This window comes from Megalobrama amblycephala, linkage group LG22 (genome assembly GCF_018812025.1).
Source record: "Megalobrama amblycephala isolate DHTTF-2021 linkage group LG22, ASM1881202v1, whole genome shotgun sequence".
Lineage (NCBI taxonomy): Eukaryota > Metazoa > Chordata > Actinopteri > Cypriniformes > Xenocyprididae > Megalobrama > Megalobrama amblycephala.
In genome coordinates this window covers 28,605,740-28,630,673 of record NC_063065.1, presented here as the reverse complement: position 1 = coordinate 28,630,673, position 24,934 = coordinate 28,605,740, and the positions used below count along the sequence as shown (strand labels likewise).

General features: G+C 35.8%; 1 protein-coding gene across 1 annotated transcript in view; it reads right to left on the bottom strand.

The window, feature by feature from the left end:
- Positions 1 to 1,205: 1,205 nt before the first annotated feature.
- The window catches only part of fars2 (phenylalanyl-tRNA synthetase 2, mitochondrial), a 191,258-nt gene continuing 167,529 nt past the window's right edge, over positions 1,206 to 24,934 (bottom strand). Inside the window, 1 exon segment of the mRNA XM_048175314.1 lies at positions 1,206 to 2,523. Within this exon segment, the coding sequence (XP_048031271.1) occupies positions 2,385 to 2,523 (139 nt within the window). The 3' untranslated portion in view covers positions 1,206 to 2,384.

Here is a 24,934-nt window from a genome sequence, read left to right as displayed (position 1 = left end):
AATTGGACCGGATGCCATGATCTTAGGTTTTTTTTATGTTTCTAGCCAACTTTTCCACTCTCCTCTTTTACTCTCATCAAGAGGCTCTTTAAGACCTCTTCGCTTTCTGCCATTAGAGTGGTATCATCTGCATATCTGAGGTTGTTGATATTTCTCCCAGCAATTTTAATTCCGGCTTGTGATTCATCCAGCCTGGCAGTATTTCGCATGATGTACTCTGCGTATAAGTTAAATAGGTAGGGGGGCCAATATAGAGCCTTGTCATACTCCTTTCCCAATTTTAAACCAATTGAACCTTCGCAAAGACCCGCCCCCCTTAGTTACTGTTGCTTTGTCCGACAAGCCATGGCACTGTCACACCACACAGAGTGAACACGTCAACAGACAAGACAGAGCAGGTTACTTATGATATTAAACAAAGTCCCAGCTTTCAAATTGTGTAATTTTTTAAGAAATTTTAACAATAAAAACAGTTTTGTGGCTCTTTAATGTGTGACAGATTGCTGTAGCGCCTCAGCTCAATTGGCTTGTGAACCGATCATCTCTTCCTACTTGTTCATTTATATAATCAAATAAACATGAATGAACATCAGAAGGAATGTGGTTTAAAATGCAGAAAGACGTCAGTACACACCATTTTTCAAGTTCAAGTCCACCGAGGTTAATCTTCTAACTCCTGACTGCTTTGCTGGACAAAATGGCGGATTCGGCGTTATGATTGGTTAGATCGCCTGTCAATCAAACTCCCGGCGAAGGGTCAATTAGTTGTTCCAGCATTTTATTTGAATTAGAAATCTTTTGTAACGATAAAAATGTCTTTACTGCCATTTTTGATTCATTTAATGCATCACTGCTGAATAATTCCAAAAATAAAAGTCTTTCTGAACCCAAACTTATGAATGGTACCATTTTAATAATTTAATTCCAAAGTTCAAAATCTGGACAATGATGTCAAATAGTCTGTATCCGCTGAAGCTCACAAATCACTCTCATGCTTACATCCGTGCAATGTAAAATGTTCATGATTTGTCATTTTTTTTCTTTTGTCAAATCAACTTAGATAATTAATGTGGTTCAGATTACATAATATTTTGCGTTTATGTTTCTAAACCAATCACCTTCATTGTATTAACTCAAATTTTTGATTTTCAATGAACTCAAAATGTTGAGGCAACCAGGTAACTTACTTTAAATTAAACCAACAATTCCTTTTTACAATGCATTTATTATGTTTACAGCTGTGACACGCCAACATGTTGCTATAGTCAGAATTTCACTCAACAATCATGAGTCTGATGAAGTAGGAGTGACTCCTTTTTTCCATACACACACAAAACCACAACTTATGGGATATTAAATTGAAAATAATTCCAGGTACTCCCAGTCTGCAGCATTAGTATGGCTATTGGAGTATACAATAAAGGGCACATCGACATAATTACACCTGAACAACAGTTTTATTTTCTACTACAAATGATGATCTGTTAGTCTCCCATTTGCCATTTTACTGTGGAGTGACTTTGAGAAAGCGTTTCATTATCTTGCTAATTTCTGGGCAGCAGCTCATTATAGGCTCTCTCATATCTTTCTTAAGAAAACACAAATCTAGAAATAAGAACTCTTGTTTCCTGCTGATCATCAGGCTGGCATGGATCCAGGTGTGTAAAAGGCCTCTTTGACATTTGTGTTAAATCTGGCTGTTTGTACCATTATAAAGCTAGAGACAGCCTGCGGTGTGGAAGTGAGTGCAGTCAGGTCTAGAGAGGTTATTATGACCCAAAAGGTCATTTCAAGGTCAAATCTTGCAAATGATAAAGGAAAGTTTGCCTCCAAATGACAATTCTGTCATTATTTACTCCCCCTCTTGTCATTTCAAACCTGTATTCTGTTTTTTTACCTTCCAGTTTCCACACAGTTATAGTTTATAGTGGCCAAATCTGTCAAGCTTCAACAATGTACCATTAAAGCTGGGGAAAAGTATCAAAAAGTAGTCATACAACTACTGTTGTATGTTCATACAAAACATAAAATGAAAGTCAATGGTGACAAAAACTGTTTGGTTACCAACATTCTTCAAAATATCTTATTTTATGTTCCAAAAAAACAGATTCAAACGACATAAGGGTGAGTAAATGATGATAGAACTTTCATTTTTGACTGAACTATGCCATTAGTAATGTTGTTATTTGGAAAAAAAGCTGCATAAAGGTTTTTCAACATTCTGCTTAAAGGTTTAGAAGAACAAGATGGCGAGTAAATAATGACATTTTGGTTCAAGTCTCCAACTATGTGCAGTTGTAGCTGCTTTAAAAAGAGTTTCCACAGAGAGATACGACTACATCTGTGAATCTGGAACATCGTCATGTGTTTTTTTTTGTGAATGTTCAGTATCTTCCCTGGACTCCGAGCTCTTTTTCGGCTGCCTGCTCAATGGCTGAGTGGATAATGCGCACTTCTTCCTGGGACAGGGTCCTCTCCATGTGACGATACTCAACACGGTAACAGTGGCTCATTCTCTTCGTCCTAGGAGTATAAAAAAAGAAAATAGAGAACAATCATTTTAAATGTAAGCTCACCCAAATGAATCATTATTTGCTGTATTATTTTTCATAAAACAACAGTTCATTGACCACGAATAACCAAAATGCGTTCCATAAAAAAAAGCTGCTATATTTAAAGTCTTCCGAAGTCATACAATAGTTTTGTGTGATGATCAGACAGAAATTTAAGTCGTTATTGACCTTTGTTATGAGATATAAGTTGTTTTTATCTTCCTCTTTCAGTGAGCTGTTCAACACTAAAACTGGATCTTTGAGTCATTGAGTTATGAACTTGAGAACTGGATCAGTCTGATTCACGAACCAATTATTCAAATCGGTTTTGTGAACTGTATCAACCAATTCATTAAAAAGAACAGACTCAAAACAACAACAGCGTTCACTCATTTGATTCTCGAGTTGAACTCATTAATCTGGCAGTTCTGGAGTTTATAGCTCAAAGGAGGGGGAGATTATTAATGAAAAATGACTTCAATTCTAGTCTGTTTCTCATGTCAGTTGCACAACCAGGCTAATAAGAAAAATGTGCCTGTGACGACATTTCAGCAAAATGACAATACATTGCTTTTTGAATGTTTCATGTAAAAAAAATAAAAAATGAAATAAGCAGTGTTGGGGGTAATGCATTACAAGTAACACGAGTTATGTAATCAGATTACTTTTTCTATGTAACTAATAAATTAACGCATTACTTTTAAATTTACAACACAGTATCTGAGTTACTTTTTCAAATAAGTAACACAAGTTACTTTGATTTCCCATTTATTGAGTGACAGCTCTCCTGTCGCCATCCTGAGAGAAATCCAACCCCAGTCCTAATTCAACCAAACTAATAAGCAAAAATGATTTTAGATAAACATCACATTTGTTTCATTTTTTGTTTTTATTTTGTTGAAGAGTGCTGAACTTTCTTGTTTGAGCTGCGCCCTCTACTGTACAGGCGTGAATTTGCATTTCCTTCAGCCTGAGGGCTTATTCATTTCACTTAGGGTGTGAAAAGGGCCTTTACATTTGTCACTTTTTTTTTTTTTTTTTTTGAGCAAGCAAGCCCAGCCCAGATGGGAAAAAGTAATGCAAAAGTAATGTAAAAAATGACTTCCCATAAAAAGTAACTAAGTAATGCAATTAGTTACTTTTTTAGGGAGTAATACAATATTGAAACGCATTACTTTTCTGTTTGTGCAGTTTTTCTTTGACTGCCTTGTGAATCAACGTACGTGCATACTCTTCTGATGAAATTCACGTCACCCGCACTGTACGCTTGCGTACGCATAAAAAGGGCAGTATACTTTGGGCTTTTCTTTGCATGTTGGAATGTTTGAACCCAGACCACTATGGGTTTATGGAAGTCCATTTACTAACATATTTTATATATATTAGCCTATATATTATCATATATTCTGCCATATACACTATATAAAAACCATAAAATAATTTGAGCACCATTTACTTGCCTCAAACAACTCTGTTGGTATTATTAAAATTATTGTTGTTGTTACATTTAATTTATTGCCACACTTTAATATATTTTAATTAATTATATTATATCAGAAAACTAAACATTTAGCGTTGTCAGGATTTTATTTTTGCTTAAAGGATTAGTTCACTTTTAAATGAAAATTAGCCCAAGCTTTACTCACCCTCAAGCGATCCTAGGTGTATATGACTTTCTTCTTTCTGATAAACACAATCAGAGAAATATTAATAAATATCCTGACGCAGCCGAGCTTTATAATGGTATTGACCGGGACCAATGAGTATGAGCTGAAGAAAGTGCTTCCATCCACATCCATCCATCATAAACATACTCCACACGGCTCCAGAGTGTTAATAAAGGCCTTCTGAAGCGAAGTGATGCAGTTGTGTAAAAAAATATCCATATTTAACAAGTTATGAAGTAAAATATCTAGCTTCTGCCAGACTGCCTTCCATATTCAACGTACGAATAAAATGTAAATCTCTCGCAGTTCAAAAAGCTTACGCTACGTCCTACGCCTTCCCTATTCAACTTATGGAAAAAGCTTGACTGATGTGACGCCAGTTCTAGTTTTTCCGTAATTTGAATATGGGAGGCGGTCTGGTGGAAGCTAGATATTTTACTTACATAACTTGTTAAATATGAATTTTTTTTTTTTTTTTTCAAAAACTCATCGCTTCACTTCAGAAGGCCTTTATTAACCCTCCCGGAGCTGTATGGAGTATGTTTATGATGGATGGATGTGGATGGAGACTTTCTTCAGCTCATACTCTTTGGTATCGCTCACTGCCATTATAAAGCTCGGATGCATCAGGATATTTATAAATATTTTCCGATTTTTCATCAGAAATAAGAAAGTCAAAACCTAGGATGGCTTGAGGGTGAGTAAAGCTTGGGCTAATTTTCATTTGAAAGTGAACTAATCCTTTAATGTATAAAACGACGGAGCTGTGCACTCGTGGTTATGGCTGCAATAAATTTGACCTGCCACAAGATGGCACTGTTTTCGACACTCTTGATAAAAATAATCAGAGAAAAGATTTAAGAATATTCATTTCTCGCAAATGTTTCAATCAAGTTTAGCTGTTTTAGAGAGTGTTTACTCATTTTGAGCTTAGTTTTAAACATTAACTATCTGTAATTTCAATTTTTCGTGTGTGGAAAAAGCGGCAATTAAACAAAACTAAACTAGCCAATCAGATTTCTTTTCCTCCATCCTCCACCCATGCACGCACATACACACACTTGGCTTTACAACACACAAACGCACACCTTTATTCTCATTCTCTCTTGCTTTCTCACTAAGTGTTCATAGATGGATTAATAATCAATTTAAAAATGATTAGCGCCCTCTCATGGTATGCACATTGCGTACGGCTGCAGGCGCCACTGATGTGTTCCACAGAAGAAAGTAAGTCATACAGGTTTGGAAGGACACAAGGATGAGTAAATGATGACAGAACGCTCATTTTTGGCTGAACCATGCCATTAATGTTAGTTTAGTTGTTGTACTGCAGATATTTCTGCACAAATAAGTTATACAACAGTGTATGTGAGGTCAAGCTAATACATAGATCAAACTCGTTCAGGGAGCTGCCAGTCAACAAACACTCTCTCTCACACACACATGCAGTAAAGCCTCGTCTCAGGGGAGTAGCTGGATTAACAAAGAACAAGAAACTTCAAAGTTTTCACTTACACAGCGCTCTCCAGGGAGAAAACCAAAGTCAAGCATGATTCCTTTTTTATTGTGCATGTTGTATGTAAGCAAGACTGCAGAAAACGGAGGAAAAAAGCCAAGGGTTTGGACTCCTTATAGAGCAATGAAGTGAAACAAAATGGCTGACAGGCAACTGCAGCAAAGCAGCTGCTGGGATTCCAGTGCAAATCAACGGGGAGTTGCGAGGCTACATCAGATTCACTTTGCCGATATTGGATTTGCAGTCAGCAGGCCTGGCGCCCATTGGGATGTAAACTGACATAATAATGCATCAGAGAAGCACCCTAAGAGTCAAACAGCTCCAAGACGCTTAGTGTTTTTGACTGAAGGCTTTTTCTTTTTTCTTTTTTGCAATTCTACGCTTCCCACGGTTACAGTCCTCACAATCTGAGATTGAGAGGATGGTACAAAAGAAACAAATGATCATACATTTTACATTGTGTCTATGCATATGCATATGTTTGCTTTGACTCAAAAACGTACATTATTAATGTATTAGCAGCATCTAAACTTTAAAGATGTGCAAATCCTCTTGGGTTTGTCAAATACTGAATTTATAGAAATAATCAATTGATTTTACTGTAGTTAATCAATGATATTCATTGAAAATATATTTAATGCATTTATCTAATTTATAACGGATGGTTACACTTTATTTCTATGGTCCACAGTAGACATTCTACAAACAATAAGTAACTTTTGTTACATATCAGCTAACTCTCTACAGTTACAACATGTCATCTCTACTACATGTCAACTATCTCTCATTAGAGTTTTAGTAGAATGTAAGTAGACTGTTAAGGGAGAGATCTGGGTTAGTAGAATAAGTTGACATGTACAGTAGTTGCAAAGTTACTTGGACCACCGAAATAAAGTGTAACAGATTAATTTCTGTGTGATTTCTGGTGCCTTATTCAACTAGTTATTAAAGGGGTCATGAACTGCATTGTTTTATAATGTTTCCTGGGGTGCACTTATAATGTTAATATGCTTTTTACTTCAAAAATTGTCATAATTTAGAAATAAAAGGCATTTTTCCTACACTGATTTCAGCCCTCTTATTTGAACGCTCTGTTTTAAGGGGTGTGTCTACTGTGAGACTTCAGTGTAAACACCCACTGCTGTGATTGGCTGACATCTTTGCATATAAAATAGCTAAGCATTATATGTGGAACAGTGGAAATCTCTTGAAAACTTTTAGCATGTTTTTACTAATACAGCTCTCAAGGTTAACTAATCGTGAAAAGTGTTGATTATAGGATTCCATTCAGATCTATGGCATTATATTTAGATTGTGTCATGGAAGGTTGCAGTGATGAACATTGTGTAGCCGATCACAGACATGTTGTTGAGCGCATGCATGCAAGGAATCATTGCAACTCGATTTCTGCACACTAATGAATGCTTTCATCATAACTTACATTGCAAACACAATGTAAATAAGAGATTTGTTTATTATAAAGGGCTTTTTTCCAGAACTCAGTCACTGATAAAGTTGCACTGTTTGATTGACAGCTCCAATGCATTTTATTATGAAGCGACAAGAATACTTTTTGTGTGCAAAAACAAAACAAAAATAAAGACTTTATTCATCAAATTCGTCTGTCCATTGTCATACTGCTATGCTATTTTTGTCACAGAACTTCAGTGTTTCTGTCTGAACGTGGGCTCAGTATTGGCCAGTACTGTTTTTGCACACAAAAAGTATTCTTGTCGCTTCATAATATTCAGGTTGAACCACTGTAGTCATGTTGACGGGTTTAACAACATGTTTAGTACCTTTCTGGACCTCAAAAGGTGCAGTGTCGTTGCTGCCTATGTGTGGATTAAATACCCTCAGATTTCATCAAAAATATCTTAATTTGTGTTCCGAAGACAAACGAAGGTCTTACAGGTTTGGAACGACATGACAGAAATTTCATTTTTGGGTGAACTAACCCTTTAAAAGTAAAGGTTTTATTTGGCATTGATGGTTCCATGAAGAACCTTTAACATCCACAAAAGGTTCTGTTTAGTGGAAAAAGGGGTCTTTAGATTTTTAAAATGTTCTTCATATTAAGAAAAAAAAAGTTTTTTGGGGGGAACCTAAAATGGTTCTTTATGGCACTGCTGCAAAACTTTTGGAAACTTTATTTTTAAGAGTGTAAAGGTTAAAGTGTAAATGCAAGTGGTTCTCCCTGCATCTCAGTATCAATACAGGCTCTCTCAATCCTCACAGTGAAGAAGCTAAAAATAACCTCCAGATGAGCGTGATCACTGAGGAAGCTCATCCGTAACTGATTGACACATAAGGAATGATCATACCTGGTGATGTGTGAGGAGAGATAATTAATCAAACCACAGTTAGTGTGAACAAAGACAGAGTTAAAGGGAAAGCAATTAACGTAAACCCCAGAACAACCGAAAAATCTGTGATATAAATAGACTGCTGTAAAAAAAGACAGCTATGAATATATCTGTGAAACGTGACGGTTTTCTACCCACACATGCTGTGGAAAGCAATTCTGCAAACTTGTGGAACCGTCGGCTGGCGCGCAGACGCCGTCTAACAGCCAGAGATCTACTGTGAGAGATCCACAAATGCAAAGCCTGACAGGTTTTAGCCTATCACTGGCTGCCACTGGGACATGGAAGCTTTCACGCATCCCAAACAGCCAAAGCAGATAATTGGATGAAGTGATTTTTATCCAGCACTAAAATCATTCCCTGTTTATCTCTCACATCAGCATTATAGTAGTAAAGAAATGCTTATCTGGGATGCTACTCCAAACTAGGAGTTAAACTCCATCCATCCATCCATCCATCCATCCATCCATCCATCCATCCATCCATCCATCCATCCATCCGTTTAATTGACATCCATCAGTTTAATTGACATCATCACCATTTATTCAAATATTGTAAAGACTGTCGTTTGTTTTATTTGTGATAAGCCAAATTGAGTGACATAATTTTTGGCCAGGGTGTGCAAAAACAAGAGACAGCCAAAAAAATATTAATAACTGATTATGTTGTATTCAGTGTATGATTTTTCCTGTGAGTTCTTTTTGTTTTTCTATGCATTTTTTTGCATAGCAAAATAAAACCTGTAGATGTAATTTGACAATTTTTTTTTTGCCAATAATTTTGTCAGATAAATACCTTAACCAAGTGTAGTGTTTTGTTCTTCCCTCATATTTAAAATATTTGAAAAATTCTAAAATATTTTCCTCATATCAAATATTAAAAACAAAACAAATTTTTTTAGTGCTTTAGTATATATATATATATATATATATATATATATATATATATATATATATATATATATATATATATATATGTATATATATAGCACTAATATATATTATATACATATATATATAATATTAATCACGGTTAATCAATTTGACAGCACTAATGGGTATATACTAATATATTTATATACACACACACATTTATATATATGTAAATAAGTGCTGAAAATAATCATGATTAATCGCATCTAACAAAAAAGTTTGTTTACATAATGTGTGTATATATTATTACATTTATATAATACACACACACACACACACACATATATATAATATAAATTTAATAATATATACACACACAAACTTATGTTAGATGCGATTAATCATGATTAATCAATTTGACAGCACTAATATATACTGTGAATATATATATATATATATATATATATATATATATATATATATATATATATATATATATATATATATATATACACACACACACACACAAATAAAAAGTTATTAAAACTTTGAACAAAAACCGACAATATAAAAAAAGCTCTTTCAAAATATTAATAAATATTATAATAGTATATAAATAATACTACAATAACACTGATATTGGCATGTTGTCACATTATGAGGCAAGTTGGAATTGAACCTACTGTATATAGCCTATAATAAACTTTTTCAGTAAAATCACAGCACTAACAACAGGACAGCATTCGTAACAAACTTTGATTCTGACCTTAATTTTTTATCGAGATACAGCTTTTGTGGCAACTTGCCAAATATGTTTCATAACCAGAGCATAATTTATCTGGCACAAAAACAATACAGAACTAAACTAAACTAAACACAACTACAACTTTAACTAAATATTACACTAAAAAAGAAGATGCAAAATGAAGTACAACACATCGTCTTCAGGGCTGCAATGAGTAACAGTCATTTTTGAACCATTTTTCATTTGCATGAACCAACCTAATGACACAATTACGTAAAACGAATCACCCTTCACAATGATTCATATGAGAGAGAGGATATTTTAGGAGGAATTTTGTTACATTCTCTCAGCTAAAGCCGCAGGCGTAGTGCAATCCAGTGTCACAGTATGTATCATGCAACGTCGCTACTTGTCAGAAAATGTAGCTTGTCACTGGACAAGCTACATTATTATGAAAACTGAAGTTAGTAGCGTCATTATTTTTATCTAGCTACGTTGAAGGACCTGACAGTGTGTAGCTAGCAATGCTAACAAGACCCAAAAGAAAAGCAACCATGTTGAACATCGGCCATCGCATCACCTTTTTTTCATTATTTTCAACTTCAATCATTCATGTAGTGAATCAATTAAGATGATAGATTTTGAGTTGCCATGTTATTTCCATTGAGGTTTATGGTTTATGCATAGCTTCCTCTGTCTCTCCGACTCTGTCTGCCTTGGTAAAAAAGAACAGCTGACATTTTCAGTGAACACACAGGTGTTCAATAATTCAGTGGCCACAGAAGGCGAACAGTGATCCAAACACACACAACAATTCCATTTTATTGGAGCTGACTCTGTTTTATTGCCTGGCAAAATTTGGTGTGGGAGTCGGCAGGTGCAGTTATTCATACAGGCTTTGCCGCGAATGGAAAGGTGTGTGTGACAAACTGCAACGAGGCACATAAGAGAGAGAGAAAAAAAACAAAACAACAACAGCAGCAGCACAGATATGAAATCTATTCTGAGTGACAGAAGAAGAACTGAACCTTAGAGATAGCGGGAGTGCGTCTCGAGCAGACGTTTGTTAGCTGTTTATGATCAAATTGCTGGAACCTGAATTCATTTGACATTGACTGAGGATTAGTTTTATCAAACGAAACTCTAAACAACCTCTCGGTGCAAGAGAAGACAGAAAACTCATCTCCAGTTTCTTCTGTCAAAACTTGCAGCGTAATATATTTTCTTGATTAATTTGCCAGAGTTTGAGCTAATGGTACCAAAAAATATGATTCTTTAAACAGTTATTTTTATATCGCACCAGGCACAGTCATGCGGACATCTATTTTTGGTTTATTATTAGTATGAGTACGTTTTTTTACATGGCCAAGACCGTCGGCTGATTTTTCCAACCTTTAATTAATAATATTAATAAAACCCAGTGCAAAACTCCCATGAAGCCATAGAGATTTATTAAACAGCCTTGGTAATGTGATAAATTAAATGCTGGTTTGCTCATTTGCAGCCCACAGTTTTAATGTGCAAATATGCATAACTGATAAAAGTACATAGATCTGAACAGATTTTGCCTTCGCTTTCCTTTCACAGCTGTAACTGAAAACTGGTTTTCCGCACTTTCCAGAAAGCCTTACTATTCAATATCAAAGGATTAATCCACAATTTTCCTGATAATTTACTCACCCCTATGTCATCCAAGATGTTCATGTCTTTCTTTCTTCAGTTGTAAAGAAATTGAAGGTTTTTGATGAAAACATTCCAGGATTATTCTCCTTATAGTGGACTTCAATGGCCTCCAAACGGTTGAAGGTACATTTTTTTTTTAAAACAATACCAGACGAGGAAAATGGGACTTACCTAACGAAATGATCGGATGCTTTATAAACAGAAATGATCGCATTGCACATGCTTCCGCTTTCCGTATTCTTCAAAAAGCTTACGCTGTATGTCCTACGCCTTCCCTATTCTACTTACGGAAAAAACGGAACTGGCGCTGCGTTCGTTCCGTAAGTTGAATAGGGAAGGTGACCTTTGAAGCTGCACTGAAACTGTAATTTTGACCTTCAACCGTCTGGAGGCCACTGAAGTCCACTATAAGGAGAATAATCAGACAGACATATATTTTGGAATATATTTATTTTTTGGAATGTTTTCATCAAAAAACGTAATTTCTTTTCGACTGAAGAAAGAACTAAAGGACTAATCCTTGAAGGTCACATCCGACAAGCTTTTTAGCTTGGTTGGGCCAAAGTTAGTGTTGTCAAAAGTACTGACCGTGATACTAAGTCGGTACTGACATTTTAAAAATGTGATGCTTTGAGCCATGTTGAGCAGATTCGTAAACACCTCTGATTGGCCATTGTGTTCACACGCTCAAAATATATGTCTGTGATTGGCTACAATGATTAACGCATGGGAATGTTTGAAAGCATGCGTCTATCGATGGATCGTCCGCTGGATAGATGGCTTGCTTTCAAACGCTCCAGTGTGTATCTGTGTAAGCGCTCTGTGAAAAGCATCTATTTACATGTTTTTGAAGCATTGATCAGACATATCTGTTGAGCTCGTGAACACAATGGCCAATCAGAGTTGTTTAAGAAGCCGCTCAAAAGCGCTCTCATTTTTAAAATTTCAGTACCGGCTTGGTATCGGTCGTTACTTTTGACAACACTAGTAAAAGTAGACAATTTTCCAAAACCATCTGATTTGTCTTGCATGGAACTCAAAAGGAGGATTGTTAAAAATGATACAGGTCACTCTTTTCCACACTGTAAAAAAAATCCCAGTAAAATTTACGGTAAAAAACCGGCAGCTGTGGTTGCCAGAACTTTACCGTAAAAAATACGGTAGCAACGTAAAAAAAAAAATCTGTTAAATTTACGGTAAAATAACATATTTCATTAACTGATATTAATGTTAATTTAGCAACCTAATGAAATACTAATATCTGTTTTGCACCTTTATAATACACTGACAATCACCAAACACAGTGGTGATAAGAGTCACATGATGAATCAAAGTTCATCACAAGCAGCTTTTCCACAAGCTGAGAAGGACAATACTAACATAGAGAAGGTGCACACAGTGTCATTCACACACACACTAAACACCATCATGGTAACACACATGACATTTTAAAAATGCAATAAACATTAATTTAACAACTATAGATGTAACATAAAACCCTAATGTACATAACTGATTAGAAAAAAATGAGAAAAACTAAGAAGAAACAGAGTTATTTCAACGAAAATATATCAAATGTGAAGTGTCACGCAGGGAATTGTGGGAATGTCAATTTACGGTATTTTACCGTAAAATTACATTAAATGTACCGTCAGATCTATTACAGTTATTCACCGTATATAGTACGGAAACTTTCTGTAAACCAATTAACAGTTTTTCACCTGCAGCATTTTTACAGTCTTTTACTGTTAAAATCACGGTCATTTTTTACACTGCATGCTTCAAAAAGGACATAAAAGTAGCATAAATGTAGTCCCTGTGCTACAAATTTAAGTGTTTATTTACAGAAAATCTTGACATCCACCTCATGAAAGAAGAAGAGAGGTCAGATTTGTGGACATTCGTTCTTTTAATTTGGATTTGTTCAGTAAATCAGTTGATCTGGCAGTAGTTCAAATCATACTGATTTGGTTCCTGAATTCAACGTGATGACTCAAGTCACAAGTTATAAACGATTCAAATTTCAATTTGTTTCTTACACAGTGCTATCATGTGACTTCAGAAGACTTGGAATATAGTGCCTGAGTTGTATGGAACGTTTTCGTGAAACACTTATGGTGCTTTAGCATGCTTTTTGCAACTTAAAGGATTAGTTCACTTTCAAATGAAAATTAGCCCAAGCTTTACTCACCCTAAAGCCATCCTAGGTGTATATGACTTTCTTCTTTCTGAAGAACAAAATTGGAGAAATATTAATAAAAATATATAATAAGCAATGTGTTTGTGTAAAAAAATATCCATATTTAACAAGTTATGAAGTAAAATATCTAGCTTCCGCCAGATCGCCTTCCATATTCAACTTACGAAGAAAGTGTAAAACCCTCGCAGTTCAAAAAGCTTATGCTACGTCCCACGCCTTCCCTATTCAACTTATGGAAAAAGCTTAACCGACACGACGCCAGTTCCGTTTTTTCCGTAATTTGAAATCAAAATTCGGTCTGGCAGAAGCTAGATATTTTACTTCATAACTTGTTAAATATGGATATTTTTTTACACAAACACATCGCTTCACTTCAGAAGGACTTTATTAAACTTAGAGCCTTGTGGAGTACACGTTTATGATGAATGGATGTGGATGGAAGCACTTTCTTCAGCTCATACTCATTTGGTAACGTCTTACTGCCTTTATAAAGCTCAGAAAGAATAAAGTCATATACACCTAGGATGGCTTGAGGGTGAGTAAAGCTTGGGCTAATTTTCATTTGAAAGTGAACTAATCCTTTAAAGGGTTAGTTCACATAAATTTACTACAACAAAATTATGACCAAATTACTTATCCTCATGTCATTACAAACATGAATACCTTTTGTTCATCTCCAAAACACAAAGGAAAATATTTTCAATGAAACCTAGAAGATGCACTGAAGGTAACCAAAACTTTGATGCTTTAAAAAGTTAAATGAAGACATAGTAAAACAAATCCATATGAATTGAGCAGCAACATACTTGTTGATGCGTGAGGTTTATTCTTACATCACGACCTTCCGTTTACCATATTTGATGTGCTCTATGTTTATATGTAAATTAGTCTAAATTAAATCTGTTCATCATATAAAGTGCTTTTATAAAGCATCAAAGTTTTGTTGCATGGACTTTCATTTGAGGAACAGAAATCATTAAGGTTTCATATAAAATAACTTCATTGGTGTTTCGAAGATGAATTAATGCCTTAATGGGTTTGGAACAACATTAGTGTGAGTAATTGAGAAAATTATCATATTTGGGTGAACTAAAAGTCTCAGTCCCCATTTGTTGAGTGACCAATTCTTCAAAACCCTTTTGTGTTTCATGAAAGAATAAAGGTCTTTTGGGCTTGGAAGGGCATGGAGGTGAGTAAATAATGACAGAATTTTCATTTTGGGGGAAAAATCCCTTTAACTATTCTGGGTAATGCTAATTCAATCATACTTTCTGCTATACTAAGGCTTTGTTTATCATGTCTTCATCCATTTCACAAAATTCCATTTACATTAAAGGTGCCCTCGAATGAAAAATTGAATTTATCTTGGCATAGTTAAATAACAAGAGTTCAGTACATGGAAATGACATACAGTGAGTCTCAAACTCCATTGTTTCCTCCTTTTTATATAAATCTCATTTGTTTAAAAGACCTCCAAAGAACAGGCGAATCTCAACATAACACCGACTGTTACGTAACAGTCGGGGTGTACGCCCCCAATATTTGCATATGCCAGCCCATGTTTCCAACATTATAAAAGGCATTAGACAAGGGCAGCCAGTTAACGTCTGGATGTGCACAACCAAATCATCAGACTAGGTAAGCAAGCAAGAACTATAGCGAAAAATGGCAGATGGAGCAATAATAACTGACATGATCCATGATAACATAATATTTTGTGTGATTTGTAAACTGTCTTTCTAAATGTTTCGTTAGCATTTTGCTAATGTACTGTTAAATGTGGTTAAAGTTACCATCGGTTATAACTGTATTCACGGAGACAAGAGAGCCGTCGCTATTTTCATTATTAAACACTTGCAGTCTGTATAATGCATAAACACAACTTCATTCTTTATAAATCTCTCCAACAGTGTAGCATTAGCCGTTAGCCACGGAGCACTATCAAACTCATTCAAAATCAGAAGTAAACAATATAACAGTATACAGTACTCACATAATCTGACGCATGCATGACGAACACTTTGTAAAGATCCATTTTGAGGGTTATATTAGCTGTGTAAACTTTGTTAAGGCACTGTTCAAGGCAAAGCGCGAGCTCTGTGGGCGGAGAGCATGGGATTTAAAGGGGCCGCAGCATAAAATCGGCGTGTTTATAATCATGCCCCAAAATAGGCAGTTAAAAAAATTAATAAAAAAAAAATCTATGGGGTATTTTGAGCTGAAACTTCACAGACACATTCAGGGGACACCTTAGACTTATATTACATCTTTTAAAAACATAATCTAGGGCACCTTTAACACAAAAACATGGAAAAAGTGAGCAGATTCTGTGGATGCCTGATATGGAAGTTTCTTCCCTATTGTGACGCATATCTGAAACGGCTTCTGTTTGTTACAAGAACAAATATAGGGTGAGGCTTGGCTTTGTCCACTGGGAATTGTTTGGACGGTTGTGTTTTGCTATTGGTGGATCTCATGTGAGTGACCGGTTGCCCCGCCCTCATCATCAGAGAAGAGGTGTCACTGCAAGAGGGACGAGAAGTTATTTTGATTCAAGATTACGAGGAACATGAATTGAAAAAAATGATGACGTGCATGCATAATATGCATTGCAATATTTCATAAAAAAAAAAAAGATAAACCGATAAAGCCAGATAAAGTGTACAGACAAATATTTCAGAGCTGTTATTTCATGTTTAAAAACATGTTTTCACCATATCAATTGTGCTGACAGTGGATGTGAATACACAAAGAAGGCACAAAGAAATATATGCTAAAGCAAAAAAACACGCTTCACGTCCTCGGAGCACAGCGGAAAGCTAAAGGCCAGGGTGACAGTGAGCAGTGTTTTTCCATGTCTTCTAGGCTTGCAGGTTCTGTCACTGCGAGGAGCTGTAATATCAGGGCCTCATTTTTACCGAGGTTTCAGCATGGCCTTTGCCTCTCCATCCAGTAATTGGGAGCAGTTTTCCAAGACAGTGCCTGACTACATGGTGCAATTTAAGAGACACAGGACAGACGCAGCATGACTTTTCTGTTCTGAGCTTAAAAACCATGACAGCTTTTGTTGGACATCTAAAGACAGAGGTAAAAGTATGCTTTTCCTTTATTTTTATTTTGCAGCCAAGACCGCTGCTAATTCATTTTAATGGATTTGGTTTAGGGGCCTCTGTGGTCCCGTTTAGAAAAATAATGATTCTGTCTCAGTACAAAATTTGCATAAATTTGCATCTTATATTTGTTTTTAGTTGTCTCTTTGTTCTGATCTTTTCTTTTCTTTTTTTCCACTACCATTTTCATAAGTGTATGTCAGAGTCAGTTGTAAACTGGGGCCGAACATCTGATTAAATTAACTGAGAGTACAGTTCTTCAGCTCATCTCAAGCTCTGATTTATTTCTCTTCAACATAGTAGTAAGATCATATACTCTTAGAAGGAAAGGTTCTAAAGAATCTTAAAGGGTTCTGTGAAGCACTTCATATAGAACCTTTTAGGGGTTCCATCATGGAATCATTTTATGGATTTAGTTAATTATTAAATTAAATAATGTTGTTTTAATTCATTTTTTATTTTATTAAATTTTATCATTTAAAAGCTTATAAAACGTTATCAGAAAATAGAAATAACCTGTTAAACGTGCAAGTATTATGCAATCCTTTAAAGTTCCCCGGTGGTGAAAATCAAGTTTTTAATGTTGTTTATATGTGGTGTTTTTAATGGGCTTTCAGAAAAGCCATGTGCAAATTCATAAGTCAACACCATTGCTCAGTATTTTCTCCTTAAAACAGCAGGGAACCAAAGACAGTCTCAAAAATGCGGTTTGAAATCCCTGGTGTTTCTTACGTCAAAACTACCTTGTAACCAATTGCGTCAAAGAGTGGAACTCTGAGCTGGTGTGAGTGATTGGAGGCGGGGCTAATTTGCACATTCATAGAACCACGTATACTAAATGAGGCAAGGGTGTAGAGTTACATTCAAGCTATTTTAAGGCATTTAAGGGAATTTTTCAAGGACAAAAACATTTAAATATGTCATTTTGGTAATCAAAGATGAGTTTTAAGGGCTAAAATGATTGACTACAGAGGGACTTTAAGACATCTCTCATTATATAGAAATGTTTTGGCTTAAAGGTGCCCTAGATTATGTTTTTAAAAGATGTAATATAAGTCTAAGGTGTCCCCTGAATGTGTCTGTGAAGTTTCAGATCAAAATACCCCATAGATTTTTTTTTATAAATTTTTTTAACTGCCTATTTTGGGGCATCATTATAAACGCGCCGATTTTATGCTGCGGCCCCTTTAAATCCCGTGGTCCACGCCCACAGAGCTCGCGCTTGCCTTGAACAGTGCCTTAACAAAGTTTACACAGCTAATATAACCCTCAAAATGGATCTTTACAAAGTGTTCCTCATGCATGCGTCAGATTATGTGAGTACTGTATACTGTTATATTGTTTACTTCTGATTTTGAATGAGTTTGATAGTGCTCCGTGGCTAACGGCTAATGCTACTCTGTTGGAGAGATTTATAAAGAATGAAGTTGTGTTTATGCATTATACAGACTGCAAGTGTTTAAAAATGAAAATAGTGACGGCTCTCTTGTCTCCGTGAATACAGTAATAACCGATGGTAACTTTAACCACATTTAACAGTACATTAGCAACATGCTAAAGAAACATTTAGAAAGACAGTTTACAAATATCACTAAAAATATCATGTTATCATGGATCATGTCAGTTATTATTGCTCCATCTGCCATTTTTCACTATTGTTCTTGCTTGCTTACCTAGTCTGTTGATTCACCTGTGCACAGATTCAGACGTTAATACTGGCTGCCCTTGTCTAATGCCTTTTATAATGTTGGAAACGTGGGCCGGCATATGCAAATATTGGGGGCGTACACCCCGACTGTTACGTAACAGTCGGTGTTATGTTGAGATTTGCCTGTTCTTCGGAGGTCTTTTAAACAAATGAGATTTATATAAAAAGGAGGAAACAATGGAGTTTGAGACTCACTGTATGTCATTTCCATGTACTGAACTCTTGTTATTTAACAATGCCAAGATAAATTCAAATTTTCATTCGAGGGCACCTTTAAAGAGTTCTTTAAAATTGAGGGTTCTCTACAGAACCTTTTTTCTAAGAGTGACTGGGATATTTAGGCCATATCAAAGCCTACAACTTGAACGTGGTCTTTTATCTCTTTGGGAGCCTTCAGTATAACCTTTTGTAGCATATATCTTATATACAGTCACAGCTCACGGGCCACATGCTGCCCTCAAGCTTTTATTTGTGGCCTATGTGACAATCACAACTAAAAGAATCACAAACATGGGGTCTTATCTTGTTAATAAAGAGAAGGACTGGGCGCTATGATGGTTTTAATTGAAGTGTTATCATTTGAAGCAGCTGTTTTTGCATTGATGCAAGACTTAAAACTATTTGTTATAAATAATTCTGTCGTTTGCTTTGTGTTCATCAAGATATAATTAAAAAGAGAAAATAATCAAATAAGATTAACCACTTTCATTTGTATTTTATTCACTTTATTGTCAAAATAGAGCATGCTATTTAATAAATAATTTAAAAGAACAGTTCAACTTGAAGAAATTGGAATATTTTTTTATTTTATTTTATATATATATATATATATATATATATATATATATATATAGTGTAATGATAAAGATTTCAATATCAAATAAATGCTGTTCTTTTGAACTTTGTATTCATCAAAGTATCCAGAAAATAAATGATCACGGTTTCCACAAAAATATGAAGCACCACAACTGTTTTCAACATTGATAATAATCAGAAATGTTTCTTGAGCAGCAAATCATCATATCAGAATGCTTTCTGAAGGATCATGTGACACTAAAGATAGGGGTAATGATGCTGAAAATTCAGCTTTGATCACAGGAAAAAATTACATTTTAAAATATATTCACATAGAAAATGGCTATTTTAAATTGTAATAATATTTCACAATATTACAGTTTTTACTGCATTTTTGATTAAACAAATGCAGTCTTGTTGAGCAGAGAAGAGACTTCTTTCAAAAACATAAAAAATATCTTACCGACCCAAAACTTAGTAGTGTATATATTAGTTGAACTGAAAAATGACAACGTCTCATGCTGCATGTCAAGTGGAAGATGGGAATTTCAGTTCAAGTAATGAGCAACTACACATTCAGGAGTAGAGTTTGCTTCATGGAAGCCATTTCTGGGAGGACGTCTACAGAAAATCCCATGACAATCAGCTGATTTTCAGAAAGGCTGAAATGATGAAACATGACACTCCCTACTGGTTAAAGCTCTCAGAAGGAGGGAGAGGAGCAGACAGAAAATCCAGTCAATGGGCTGCTAATGATTTTAACCAGGGAGTGCCGTGAACAAGCTAACAGCGCCAGCACTCAAGCAAAGTGACTTCCCGTGGAAAAAGAGATAGGCCTAATGTTTCATCAAATGTGCAAGTTTTCTCCATTATGATTCTCCACATAACAAAAAGCTCAAAATAAAATAAAATGCTCAATGAGGGGAAAAACAGGAAAACAGCACAAAGGGAAAGTGCATTTCTTTGTTTCTAGTGAGCAGCCTGTGTAGATGGATTTTAATGTGTATGCTTGTTCCTGACACATATTTACAAGTATCTTTTGTAGAGAATCTCAGAATACACTGCGCTTTGAGTTCAGTAATGGTGACGAATTGGCAGAAATGACAATTGTAAATATAATTAATATATTGATCATCATTGAATCACCTTTTTTACCATCACTAATTCATTTTAAATGGTTATGACATTTTTTAAAAGCATTTCACAATCAATATGTCTTAAACTGAGTACATAATATATATATATATATATATATATATATATATATATATATATATATATATATATATATATATATATATAAATTATTATTTTTAATACTAATAAATGCATATAATTTTATAGTAACACTTTACAATACGCTCAAAATGATTCATTGGTTTAAGTAGGACAAACTTAAATCAACAAATTAGTTCAGTTAAATGAACTGTTATGAGTATTTAGAACTTACTTTTTCTATTGAGTTCACAGAACTGACATATTTCAAGTTAACAGAACTATTTCATTGTTTTGAGTTGTATGAACTCATTTCTTTTAATTTGGTGAACTAAAGTTTATCTAAAACTGGGCTGGGATTTCTATTTTCCGGGCTGGGATTTCTATTTTCCAGCATGCTTTTCCAATGGCACTCGAAAGAGAGAGTAAATGCTAAAATTAAGTGTTACATAATTTTTTTTTTTTTGCAATCATGTTTTTTTGTGCCTCTCAGTACTAAATTGAGTTCTTTATCACTGCTTATTGCACTTAAACAGTCAAATACAAACAAAATAATGTCAAAATCCCGGTTTTGGTGAGTATTCACGTAAACACAGTCAGTTATGTGTTAAGTGAACGTAAACAGTTGAAAAAGAAAAAGCGTGTGTAATGGTATAATGGATCTGTGCATCAGGTCTTAAAGTAACAGCAGCCTAATATACTGGCTGCCGAATTAGGAGATAATATTAATATTGGCCTGTGAAAATGCTGAGTGGCTAGTAACTTTGGAAAATCACTAGCCACAGTGGTTGGTGAACAAAAAAGTTAATGTGAACATCACTACTGACATCCCACCTTCAGTCACTCCTCAATAAATGCAATGCCACAACTATTGCCCACTAAGAGGATTTAGCTTTTACTTTCATGGCCTCTGATGAAAAAGCAGACTATGAAAGAAACAAGAAAACATTCTTTTCATCAAAGGCATGACGGCATTTCTCTTCACCAGAAAGGAAGGACTGAAGAACTGAAGAAATCAATTTGCATTCCATTAAGAGTTCCAGACTTCAGCATCCAGACCCGCAGCAGACGAACCTCTTGTCTGTACTAATCCAACAACTAATTTATTTTCTAATCATACCTGACAAAGAGGAGGGTTACGGAGAGCACCTCTTGTTCTACGTGTCGTGAAACCGGACGTGCGGCTGGAGAGGGGCTATTTCAAGGATACTTGGGAGGTCATGTTTGGTTGAATGTTACATAAACACAGATAGAGCAGCAGTTCACTTCTCAGAGGAGAACAATAGTCCTTATCCAGTCTTGAACTAGCCCATCCCTGTTACATAAGCTAAGGAAAAATTTAAGTGAGAACTATTAAACTATTTTTAATGCATAACTGTACTCTTATTTTGGTACACATTATTAATTTTACTCGAACCACCCAGAAAAAAATATTTATCAGAATATGTAAATGTAGTGAAACAATTTTCAATCATCAAAATAATAGAATTTCTAATGGGCAGTTGAGGCCTAACGGTGCGTTCACACCAGACACGAATGAAGCGATTTACATGTTAAGTCAATGCAAAGACGCGAATAGACATCCTGCGGCGCGATTCGCGCGAATGGTGCGGTGTGAATTGAGCGTTTCGGGCATTTGACGTGCGTAACGCGTGATTCGCGCGAAACCAGCAAGTTGAAAAATCTGAACTTTGGCGAAAATTTGCGCCGCGTTAACCAATCAGGAGCTTGCTCTAGTAGTAACGTGAGGTAGTGAGCTGAGGTAGAAATCCGAAACAACATGGAAAACAAAATCATCGTCGCTGTACATCTTCATACTTTTATAGAAACAGAAATAAAAAGGATCTTGCTTGAAAGAAAGTGAGTGAGGAGGTCGGACAATCTGGTAAATTGTAAAAAACGGTCTTAATTTGAGATATATATATATATATATATATATATATATATATATATATATATATATATATATATATATACACACACATATTGAGACTACAAGCTAGCTAAAGCCGACCAATTGAGCTTATTCGCTGTAATTTACAACTATTTCCCCGCTGACGAGTTGTGTTTATTCAGAGGAAGTGTGCAGAAAGAAGTGGAAGAGTCCGGGAGAGCCCCTCTCATGACACGAATTTGCATCTGTTGTGAAGTGAATTTCACGCGCGAATGAAGCGAGTAAACTCTAAATGTCCAAGCGTCCAACTTTTGCGCAAGTCGCATCTGGTGTGAACGCAGCATAATGGTTAGACAGTCGGACTTGTAACCCGAAGGTCATGGGTTCGGGTCTCAGTACCAGCAGGACATGTAGGTTGGGGGAGCAAGGCACTGAACCCCCCAAAAAATGGCTGCTCACTGCTCTGGGAGTGTGTTCACGGTGTGTGTTCAATCCTCAACTTGGATGGGTGAAATGCAGAGCACAGATTCCGAGTATGGGACACCATACTTGGCTACACCTCACTTTCATTTGTGAGAATCTAATGAGAATTTTCCATACTGACACATCTTACCCTGAAGCATCTGGCACACTTTATCCCACTTCTACTATACTGAAAAAATCCTCTTAAAGGCCCACTGAAGCGCCTTGAAACGCACAGCATTATTCAATGTGTTGAAGTAATTTAAACTGAAACAGGAAGACTGGGCGGGACATATTGAACAGCCCCTCCCCTTTTTTAAAATAGCCAATAGCGTTTTGTTTATATCACAGATCGGCCAGATCTGTTAAGCTCTGTGAAGCTGCAGTTTCCTCCTAATCTCTATCCGTTTCTCCTCCTAATCTCCTCCATATCACTTTAAAATACAGCATTCTGTGCAGAATTCAAATGGGTCCGATATTGTGGTCTGCACCGACTCGCACATATGATCCACTCTGTGCTATCGTCTCTCTGGACCAGAGCGGACTGCGGCGGTTCACGTGACACTAACATGAAACCAGACTTCATTCGCCTCAGTGGAAAGCATATTTACACTGTCTGAATCATTCCCTATTCTCTATATAGTGCCATTCATGTTTTCTCCTAAAGAGGCAATTCTGAACTGCCTGAAACAAGTTGTCAGTAATTCCAATCACTACATAGGTTTGAAACAAATTTGCATAATGACTGCATATGTGACCCGTCACGGAAACCAGGGACACAAGTCGGCAGCACTACTATTGAGCAAACTGAGAAAGAAGCGTTTTTATTTTTAAAAATTGGTGATTTTCGTTTTTTTGCAGAATCTGTTAGTTGAGATCACGAAGAAGCATCTCCGTGTTTTAGATAGCAGTATTGGTTTATTTAAAAGCGTACATTTTGAGGTTGAAATCGGCTTGTTTTTCTGGGATTCTATCTCGCAGTAGGGGCGTGTCATTGTCTGTTTGTATTTCCATACTGGAATCGGATACGCCGGCTTTTGTTTCTTTTGTTATTGCCGCTGCCCTCCAAGGGAAGCATGGCTACTTATTTATGCAGCGCTCTGGCCGACTCTAGCTGATATCAAAATTTAATGAAGATGGACGCCGCAAAGAATATCGCAGACGAGCTGAACCGTGGCCGTTACACCGAAAATGTTTTGAAGTACAACATACGGCTGGATTCTTTAGCTGCGGAAAAAGCGAATTATTGGACATTTAGAGGCAAACAGACACATAGTGCAAACTTCGGAGATGGTTACATCCACAAAGAAGACCCCAACAAAGAGAAAGTGTGCCCGAACAACTTATTTCATTGGAGGCAACGAGATCTTTTCTGTTTCTTATGGGGTGAGTTTCCATAAACATCAAAGTTTGTTGTTTTGTGTTCATTCTAAGAACACGTAGGCTACACGTTATCTCATGTGTCTTTTGTTATTAGCTAGCTCAGGACTGTCGTTTTAATTGTAATCGTTAGCATCGTATCACTTGCCAAAAACCCCCATTACTATAATGGGCTTTTTAGATGGTAATGTTAGCATGTTAATTTGAATAACGCTTCAACTGCTTGAATTGACTGGTGTGAATGACTTAGCTCATGTAAACCTTACTTTTCTTGAATTGAATGTGACGCTAATAATTTTAGCCAGTTACTACTTCTTAACAAGGATTTACTAATGTAATAGTAAATGTATCAGATTAAATTCCTACGTAAGTAAAAGTATAAAGTATCCGTAGCCGTAAAATGTGCGTTATAAGTCAAAAGTAAAAGTATTTATTGAAGAGTTTAATGTACAGGATTTTTTTAATCCTTTGACTCAAACCAGGTCTAACCACTAACTGAGGTCTAAACCAGGACTATACGGTTATCACAGAATCCTGTTCAAAAAGTCCTAATGTCAAAAAAGATAAATTACTGACATTTACAATGCACATTATCCTTTATTATTAATAGTATGCAGTCCGATTTTTCCCGTTGCGTCTGTCGTTGCTTTGCAACCATGCAGCTTTACAGGGGGCATGGCTTATCTAAATGAGCCCTTTTGTCACTCCCAGCAGGTGAGAACAGGCGAGAACTGCAAAACTAGAAGTTATTTTTCTGCCCTTTGAGCTT